The following is a 10,060-nucleotide window of genomic DNA, read 5'->3' as shown; positions in this document are numbered from 1 at the left end:
CCAAGTTTAGAAAAATAGAAAAATAGACTTAGACTAAATAATTATTTAGTCATCTGACCATCATTAGTTTCTTACCAAGTTGTGAACAAACACACCTATTCCTCTTGATCTCAGACATTTCCAGTTGCATTTTTTTTGTGATCAAATTTTTATTTTATTTTATCTAAATGAGGAAGTATACGACGTATGTAACAATAATAATAATTAATTTGTAGTCATAATACAATAAGAATAGTCAGATGGTTCCAGTTGCATGTTGTCACTCAGCTCTCTGGATAAAACATCTTCATATTTTGTTCTCTTATTTAATAAAGGCTCATTACTGACTTTGGAAATAGTATTTTGATAATACACAAATAAATAAATAAATAAATTCTCAGGGCAAAGTTGACTAAAGTCACCAGATGTGGCTATAAGCTGTAGGAAATTTTCATGTAATTAAAATATATTAAAATATAACAGTTCTAATAACAACAATACTATAGACAATGCATCATTGTTGTTGGTGATGCACTAATGTGTAAGTAGCATTGTTCAAGGAGGAGCTATGGGTGGTTTAATCTATAACAATGCATCATATTTTATTTGCTGATCATATCTTTGTATGCAAAATCTTTGTCAATCTCTGTCAAATAAATGTAATGGAGTAAAAAGTACAATATGGTGGAGTAGAGATATAAAGTAACTAAGTGCAGTACCGAGTACATAGCATATTCTAGGCAGCATGCTTACACTACATATGTTACTTTACAGGAAGCATTGTAAAGACGGTTCCTAAGATAGTTCATTAAACCCTGTGAGTTTGAATGTTTAAAGGTGGAAAATCTACTGACATTCAATTTTCAATAATTCATTTTCCACATCCACCCATCGTTATGGTTTACATAACAACTGTTTGACAGTAAAGGTGGGAGAAGGCTCTGAAATGACTTGTAAATAGACATTAGTCCTCCTTCCCTGTGATTGTGCTTGATGATCTACTGATGATCCGTGTGTTTTTAAAAGTCTTCAGATCATATTGCAAAACATAAGTGCATGTTAGCAAGTAAATCACATTAGCTGAAGTACACGTCATGCATTCCCTAAGAGAGCCACGAAATTGTCACACGCTGAAACAAACTTGTAACGTAGAGATTTGTATTAGAGGAAAACAAACATATGAACTGAGCTCTCATAGCGGATACATTTGATCTAGTGGGAAAAGCAGAGAAGGGGGTTTTAGTGAGTAGAAAGATACGGATCTCTTTTTCTTGAACTCTCCTTCTGAAGTGCACACACAGCAGACAAACAGAAAAACACTCAGAGGCTACCTAATAGAAGTTCTTCAGGCTCCACTGAGATGGTAATCTATCAACAGAGAAACACATCTGGTGCTGATGGTCGTCTGGCCTTTCAGTAAGACTCTTCTCAGAAAACCTGAGCCCCACAGGGAGGATGAACAATAGGCCAGTAAAGGTGTGGTCCAGACAGTACAATGTACAGAAGTTAAAAGTGATTATCACATTCATTTTAAGATATCAGTGTATATATATCAGTGTACACTGTCATGTACATCGAGTTGTGTCACTGGATCCATACGTGACCTCACTATGACAGAATAGTTAAAGAAGTGAACGGGTGACAAGACTTTGTCTTAACATCCTCGTCATTGAAAAGCCAAAGATGGAAACCAAACGTCCATGGAGTGAAACAAGGGTCAGCAACATCCCCTCTGTGAGACATCTGTAGCTTTATATGACAAGGTAGAGGTCAAATATATATTTTGATGAAAATGTGGATCTCTGACAAAATGTTAAATGTTGTCAAATCTCATAAAAATCAGTTTTCTGGTCATATTCTGAACTAACAATTACTAGCAAATACTTTAAACAAGTTTGACAGATAAAGAGGAACTGATGTATCTTCTGCATTTTTCTTGATGTGACTTCTCATTACAATGATTGAAAGCGAACATGGTTATTTACACAGTTTAGATCCAAGTGATATGATTGTTGTGGATGTATATTAAAGGAAATGGCTCAATATCAAATACTGGTAAGAGGGTTTTGTTTGACTACAAAGAGGAACAAAAAAAGGGTTAAACTAAAATATTAATAGGATTAACAAAATAGCAACGATCAATCCCTGTAAGAATATGAATGGATGGTGTCTTTAGGGGATAATAATACCATAAAAACAAGGTAAGTACCAGAACACACAATATCTCCTTTGTACATATCTCTTGTGTACTGATTTATGATTTTATCCTGTTTCCTCCATTAAAATGAGGGCACTTTGATGAAAACAGAGTAACTTATGAACATCCTGCCTGCCTTCCTCCGTCTTCCTCCACCCCCTTCTTTACATAAAAAGAGGAGGGGTTGGATGGCAGGGATCAACTCAGCAAACTCTTGAGAGTGTGTACACTGAGATTCAGCAGCCAGTACTGGAGAGAAGTGGACTATCAGAGGGGCAGACTGCCTCTGGAGCACAGATCTGGAGCTTTACTTTGACACCAGTGACAGAGAGGACAACTGCTGTTGGAGATGACTGGACTGTCACTGCAGGAACAGCATCCCTCCGCTTTGGGAATCTTTCTCTGTCCTGAGAGCTTGAGAGTTACTGGGGAAGTTTGATCTTAGAGGCACATATTTTGGTGGATTTCTACCTCACTTGGGAGTTAGGTAAGTAAGAGTTTAGATAACAGAGACTGGGGGGAATTTATTGACTGATTTACTTAAGGGACTGTAAGACAAATATGATGGGGGTTGAACATTGTGTTGCATTTTGTAACAAAAGAAAGGATCTCCCCAGGTTAATGTTTTCTTTGAACCATTCACTTGACATGAAAAAAAAACTGCAACACCCTCTCCACATTATGTTCGAAAAAAATTACAATAATATAGAAGTGTTAAATTGGTGCTAGTCATTTAATTGTGTACCCCAATTTAAATTTAATATCTTAACGAAACTTGTAATGTGCACCATCAATGTACACATTAATAAAACCCTGATACATGACAGAACTGTTGTTCTCTGCATATGGAAAACTGCACCATTAAGAACCAGCATGTAAGTAAAAGTTGCCGTTTTGATGTGACTATTAAGTAAATTGCAAAGGAAGGCTGAAATAAAATATAAATTTAGGGCAAGAAAAACCTAAAAAAAAAAAAAAAAAAAAAAAGACCCTAAAAAATAAATAAAGATCCTATAAAATGTCTATCCTACTTTCAACCAAAGACAAATTACAGTACTTCCACACTTCTCCACAAAGTTTCATACAGTCCCTAAACTAAAATGACCAAACTGCAGGGTGAATCTGCAGTTCTTAATTGTGAAGTTTTAGTGAGTTTATACAGAGCTGACTGACAGCTGGTTAGTCTAAAGTCACATAAAAATCCTGGAGCCCAATTTCCCTATAAGGAACTGTAGTATGGGCCCACCAGACAGTGAGCTTGTTTGCTTTCAAATGATACAATAATGTTCCTGCCTGCATACAGTACGTTCTCGCAATTTGTGTTCCAGGCACACTGAAGGAGGATCAGTTGCAGCCTTGTTGGATAAAAGCCATATTTTCAACCAAACTTCAAGATGAAGACTCATCTCCTTTGTTTGGAGTTACTCCTCTTGGGGGTTCACTTCTTTGTGACCAGTGGGCAGCTGGAGCCAAAGAAACAAGTGCCCCAGGACCCTCTTACCGTCACCCAGAGACTTGGACTGGTTGAGAGGGACGTGCAGGGTCCAGTGAGGCCCAACATTACCATGCCGCGCCGTCGACTTCCGCCCATGTGCACCGGACCCACAGAAATCCGAGACACCTTCAAGTACATCAACACGGTGGTCTCCTGCCTGGTGTTTGTTGTCGGTATAATCGGAAATTCCACTCTGTTGAGGATCATCTATAAGAATAAGTGCATGCGTAACGGGCCGAACATCCTGATTGCGAGCCTGGCACTCGGAGACCTTCTGCACATCATTATTGGCATTCCCATTAATGTTTACAAGGTGAGCCTAACTTTCAGTGTCAATGTACTAGATAAAAACTCTACAGAAACAGATTTATAGCATTTCTATGTCCAATTAATTCAACACAGTATCTTTTAAATGATTTTTTTGTTGCCCTGTTGTTCTAAGTTTATTACATTAACTTTTGAAAGGTCATATGCAAAACCTTTGCCGCATATTAGATTTTAATCCTTTACACACACACACACACACACACACACACACACACACCATTTCCTAACACACACGCACACAAAAGTGCACACATACACACACTTTAAGGGGGGGCTTCCAAGTATTTTTTACATGTTATTACTCTACTGGTTTCTGAGCCCCTCTATATCCCCTTATGTCTCTGGCATGTTATTGTCTGTTGGGCTCAGAGAGAGAGAGAGAGAAAGAGAGAGAGAGAGGGCCAAAGTATCTGTATATTTGGGTAAGGGGGCAAGCATGTTAAAACAACTGGTCGCAATTGCATACCAGAGCAGAGAGAGGAGACAGGAGACAGGGTGGTATAGGGAGATACAGGCCACATATGATTCCAATAGATCTACACTCACATTCCAGTCACACAGTCCAGTTTTGTTGTTCTCCAAGAGCTTACTGGACCTCTCTGGGTTACGGTGCTTTGATGTGCACAGAAACCGATAAGTTCAGTTCACGCATGTCTGGTCAACACTGGATGCCTGAGGCTGGGAAAAACAACGTGGAGCCAGACAATTTGCTTCACTCCCTACCAGGGTTTAACTCTGTCGTCAACTCTTTCTGTCTCTGTCTCTCCTCCTCTCTCCCTTCAGCTCCTGGCAGAGGACTGGCCTTTCGGGGTGACTCTGTGCAAGCTGGTCCCGTTTGTCCAGAAAGCCTCAGTGGGGATCACAGTGCTGAGTCTGTGCGCTTTGAGTATTGACAGGTAAACCCATGCTTCTAACACTGACGCCCCCACCTCACTCTTACAACAACATTGTTAGAGCAGTGACCTTTGACCTCACCTTTGACTTCCTTGCTACTGGCTGCTTTTAACCTGGGTTATATATTATTATAAATTGACATTTATTCAATTGTTGCACTTATTGAGCTCATCTGGATATAAGTGTCATCTATACTGTGGGCTTGAAATAAGAAGTTTATTTAGTCATTTTCATATTTATAATCTTCATATGTTACTGTATGCCCATCTAGTGTCTTTTTTTAAAAAGCCTTTAGGGTAAAAAAAAGCTAGAATGTTCTTTTCAGTTTTGTCAGTAAGGATAATGTTTAATACTCAATATCTCAGAATTAAACCAAAATAGATCCTTTTAACATTTTTGTCACAGCAAAGCTGTTATACTTAACTCACAGATGATATTAGTAAAAGAACATTGACATTTTAGAAAATATGTGTAGCCTTTTCACTTTCTTGATGAGAGTTAGATGATACCACTCTCACGTCTGTGCGGTAAATATGCAGCTAGCCAGGAGTCGGTTAGCTTAGTTTCACACAAAGATTGGTAACAGGGGGAACAGCTAGCGTGGCTCTGTCCAAAGTTAATAAGATCTGCCAACCACCAACTCCAAAGCTCACTAATTAACACGTTATATCTTGTTTGTTTAACCCAAACTAAAGCCAAAAAATAAAAACAACATGTTGTGGTTTTGGTAAGCTTTAGCGATGCTGCTAATCTAAGCTAACCAGCAGCTGGCTTTAGCTACATATATACTGTACAGAGATGACAGATGTGACAATCTTCTCAACAGGACCATGAAAAAAAGAATTTCTCAAAATGTCGAACTATTCACCTTATTCTCATTTGTTGGTTAACTGACTGCACATGTGATGGAACTTCAAGGTATCGTGCTGTGGCTTCATGGAGTCGAATCAAAGGGATTGGAGTTCCAAAGTGGATGGCTATTGAGATAGCGCTCATCTGGATATTATCCATCATCCTGGCTGTGCCAGAGGCAATAGCCTTCGACATGATCACCATGGACTACAAAGGAGAAGACTTGAGGATCTGTTTGCTGCACCCCATGCAGAAAACAGACTTTATGAGGGTGAGCTTTAACACACAGACCTTGACAGATATACAATTCAGTGTGGAGAGAAATAGTGTGTGAGGACTGTTGACACAGCTGTGCACACTGTTAACCTGCACATGCACATATAATACATACAGACACATATATGGATGCAGATGTGCACATGCTGACTTGTGTGTTAATATATATGCATACTTAACCTAAAAGAGCACACGCTTACAATCATACTGTGATAGTTTCTTGACTAGATCAGGGTGAGACAGAGTTTACAGAAAATGAAGCCTTGTCAAAAAAGAACCCCAAAAAATGTATATCAGTGGAGTTATTACTCTCCTTGCTGACAGCAAATGCTACAGCGTCTGTGTGTGTGTGTGTGTGTGCATATATGTGTTCATGTGTCTTCCATCAACCTTAAAATAACAACAAGTAACAGTTTTAATCCCACTGAGGTCTCTGATAAATTGATTGTTAAATGTACATCAACAAGTCTGAATTTGAGACACACCCTTGAGTCTCCCATTCCCGTCCAGGTCAGACTGCTGACATGCTCCATTAAATTTATGTCTGACAGTACAGATGTTTGTGTGTAACGCAGTGCTGTTCTCCTATTTTCTCTCTTTAGTTTTATAAATCAGCGAAGGACTGGTGGCTGTTCAGTGCATATTTCTGCCTGCCGTTGGCTTGCACTGCTATTTTCTACACCCTGATGACCTGTGAGATGCTAAGGAAGAAGAACGGAGTCCATATCGCCCTCAGTGACCACCTGAAGCAGGTTATTTTGCCTGTTTTTTAATTGAATACAGACTGTCTTCATCATGAAAGTTTGAAGTTAAAGAGACATTTCCCTACTTTAGTAACAAACACAAAACTGACCTTAAGAATACTTTAATGTTCAAAACTTAACACAAGACCTATTGTGTACCCTTTTAAAGCTATTAAAAAAAAACATAGTTATGCCCTCTTATCACCAACTTTAATCCAGCACTAACTTGAGACTGCTTGAGACCACTTTCCACATAAACATATTTTTTAGCTCTTGTAAAAAAAAGGATTCCACTGATAAAAGAGTTCTTTGTGAGCAAAATTTCACCACGGCCATCTCTGTGCCAAGCCGTCACTACAATCTGCTACTATATAGTGATTTATGTGTGTTTGTGTTCAGCGGAGGGAGGTGGCTAAGACAGTTTTCTGTCTGGTTCTGGTTTTCGCTCTGTGCTGGCTGCCTCTCCATCTCAGCCGTATCCTGAAACTCACCATCTACGATGAGAAAGATCCAAACCGCTGCGAACTGCTCAGGTAGGGAAAGAAATAAACGTCCCATAGTGCATAATAAAGAGAGAGTTGAGTAGAACAGACAAGATGGTTCTGTCAATTAAAAAAATCCAGAAATATGACATATGTCTTTGAAACTCTTCTAGTTTCTTTTTGGTGTTGGACTACATCGGCATCAACATGGCATCTGTCAACTCCTGCATCAACCCCATCGCCCTGTACATGGTCAGCAAGCGCTTCAAGAGCTGCTTCAGGGTAAGATGCAACTCAATCGCAATGTATGATACAAGCAAAGAGAAAAAAGGCAACAACAAAAAAAGAAAAATAAAGGACCACTGGCTTTACAGCTTCTTTTACTGAGCTGTGAACACTGTTTGCACATTCTCTCTCACACTCTTTCTCTCACCATCCTCCTTCCTCCTCTAGTCCTGCCTGTGCTGCTGGTGCCTACCGGCCGAGATGCTGATGGATGAGAAGCAGTCGTGCATGAAGCTGAAAGTCACCGAACGAGCCTCTGACCAGAGCAACTCCCGCATGACCAACAAGTCCACTACAGCCTGAGGAGTGTAGCCTAAAAGTGAGAGAAGAGGAGACACTATGACAAAAAAAAACAAAAACTGAATAATAAAGTATGAATGACTGAATGAGGAAACGTGTCCAGTCTTGCCTCATCTAGAACATCATAAGAAAGCTCCCTCAATTCCTGAAAACAACAGACGTGCCTTTGGAAACCCGCCCTCACTGAGACGAAACTCATCCTAACCCAAAACTCTGAACACTTGCCATCATGGAGCGCTTCCACACTCTCCCTGTCCAAGGAGCAATAAGCACCCGCGCACTTCAAAAGCTGTATTCTTGGATAAGTGTGAAATGTGTTAAAACTGGTGTTAACACCAAATATCAGGAACTGACTAGGGGCAAAGTTTAGCACATTATTATGTTACGTATAATTTGGTGTTAAGGGTCAATTAGCAACGACTCATCAGGCTCGCAGCCTGGATAGTGAACACGGCTTTGAATCTTGCAATAAGTTCCGCATTGTATGGACTATATTCGAGAGTGACACTGCGTAACTGTGTTGCTACTACACTCTGTAGTCGCTTGTAAAAAAGCTAAACAGTGAATCTAATGCTCTTGTTTACATATTTCATTGCATTGTATTTCCTTTAAAATATGTGTCATGAGCAGCAGCATTTTGCATACTTTATAACTTGTCACATTTGTGCCTTTAAATGAATTGTTTCTTTGTCATTTCCCCCACTAGTCATTGAACTACTGATGTGTGATTTCAGCTGTGTGACTATTCAGCTATTGTATTATACTGTTCAGTATTGGGCCTGTTCTTGAGGCTTTATGTGTTTCATAATGTATTTTCTCCACATTATCTTAATCTGACTCGTTACCTCAGCTGGTATGAAAAGAGGTAGTGGGTGTCTTTTTGCAATAAATAAATAAAATTATAAATTTAATAAATAAGAAATGAGTCAGTTGTGTACTTTTTTTAAAGAAAAGCACCACTTTTCTCGCCATTATTTACTCAGTCACAATCATTTATGTGACTGTGAATCTTTTAGCTTTGCCTCTTATGTGTGTATGTGTGTGTCTGTGTGTGTCTTTGTGTGTCTGTGTGTGTAAGAGTATTTGTGCGTGTGGGTTTGATTTTAAGTGTGATGGCAGGCGGCATCATGTGATGGTGAAAGCTAGTACAGAACATTACTGTGATCTCTGTTTTTCTCCTTTCTTCACTCCAAACACACACACACACACACACACACACACACACACACACACACACACACACACACACACACACAGCCTTGACCTGGGAATGTTCCTTCAGGCTAAACCAGTGTCACACATGTCGCATTAGCTGTCAAAGAAGCTCTCTGTCCTGTGATCTCTCACCACCCCTCCTCGACTCATCTCTACATCCACTCTCCTTGCCTTCACTCTCTCTTCTTTTGGACTCATTTCTTTCTGCCTGTTTTTTCCTTGTTTTTTTAAAATACCTCTTCCGTGTCCTCTACCGTCTTTTCCCCTTCCCTCGCTCTTTGCATTCCTCTCTCCACTCCTCCCTATTACCCCTCTGTTCCTCCAATATGGTTTCAAACAATTCAGTGTGGTTTGTTTGACATTAAATCAAACCCACTGGTGCTGTAAGCAGCCATAACAGAAAGAAATCACATTCAGTACATTCCTCCCTAAATTATCTCCTTTTCTACTCCCAACAGAGGTTACACTGATGTATCTGCTTGTGGATACTGGCATTGGCCCTCTACTGATATGATGGATTGCCCTCTATGAGGGTGAAGCTACAAAAATAAAACAAAAAGTGGCAAAGAAAGTTAATGTTGTTCAGTAAGCTACTTACTGAACAATCTATAAATCAAAGTGTAATTAACTCAGGGTCAGTTTAGAATCTCATATTTTGCTGTACAAAAAAAATAAAATAAATAAAAATCACTTATTAGCCCATGCACGCCTAATTTACAGACATATGGTCACAGGGTTTATGCTAACACCTAACAGAGTCAGTGGGTCAACCTGCCTTAAAGGAATGCTTTTACATTTTGGGAAATATGCTTATTCACTTTTCTTGGCGTGAGTTAGATGAAAAGATTGATACCACTCTTATATCTGTCTGTTAAATATGAAGCTACAGCCAGAAGACAGCTAGCTTAAAGACTGGAAATGGGGAAACAGCACATAGGCCTAGACCCTTGTGAAATCACAACATCATTTTTACCACAATTTGTAAAACAAACAAGATGTTAACATGTTAATTTGT

At 39.3% G+C, this 10,060-nt stretch overlaps 1 protein-coding gene across 1 annotated transcript; it reads left to right on the top strand.

Annotated features, from left to right (window-relative positions):
* Positions 1-2,394: 2,394 nt before the first annotated feature.
* On the top strand, positions 2,395-8,746 carry ednrba (endothelin receptor Ba). Its single transcript, XM_067605153.1, has 8 exons — positions 2,395-2,663; positions 3,505-3,984; positions 4,782-4,894; positions 5,811-6,015; positions 6,623-6,772; positions 7,163-7,296; positions 7,419-7,527; positions 7,699-8,746. Exons 2-8 carry the CDS (start codon positions 3,571-3,573, stop codon positions 7,831-7,833), a joined length of 1,260 nt encoding a protein of 419 aa, XP_067461254.1. The 5' UTR covers positions 2,395-2,663; positions 3,505-3,570; the 3' UTR covers positions 7,834-8,746.
* Positions 8,747-10,060: the final 1,314 nt, after the last annotated feature.

Source organism: Thunnus thynnus, chromosome 12, assembly GCF_963924715.1.
Source record: "Thunnus thynnus chromosome 12, fThuThy2.1, whole genome shotgun sequence".
Classification (NCBI taxonomy): Eukaryota; Metazoa; Chordata; class Actinopteri; order Scombriformes; family Scombridae; genus Thunnus; species Thunnus thynnus.
This window is presented reverse-complemented; position numbering and strand designations above follow the sequence as displayed.

Excerpts from the sequence above, each read along its gene's own strand:
- ednrba (XM_067605153.1), top strand. The coding sequence starts at position 3,571 with ATGAAGACTCATCTCCTTTGTTTGGAGTTACTCCTCTTGGGGGTTCAC. Across the intron at positions 3,985-4,781 it reads TTCCCATTAATGTTTACAAG|CTCCTGGCAGAGGACTGGCC; the intron begins GTGAGCCTAACT and ends CTCTCCCTTCAG. Across the intron at positions 6,016-6,622 it reads AGAAAACAGACTTTATGAGG|TTTTATAAATCAGCGAAGGA; the intron begins GTGAGCTTTAAC and ends TTCTCTCTTTAG.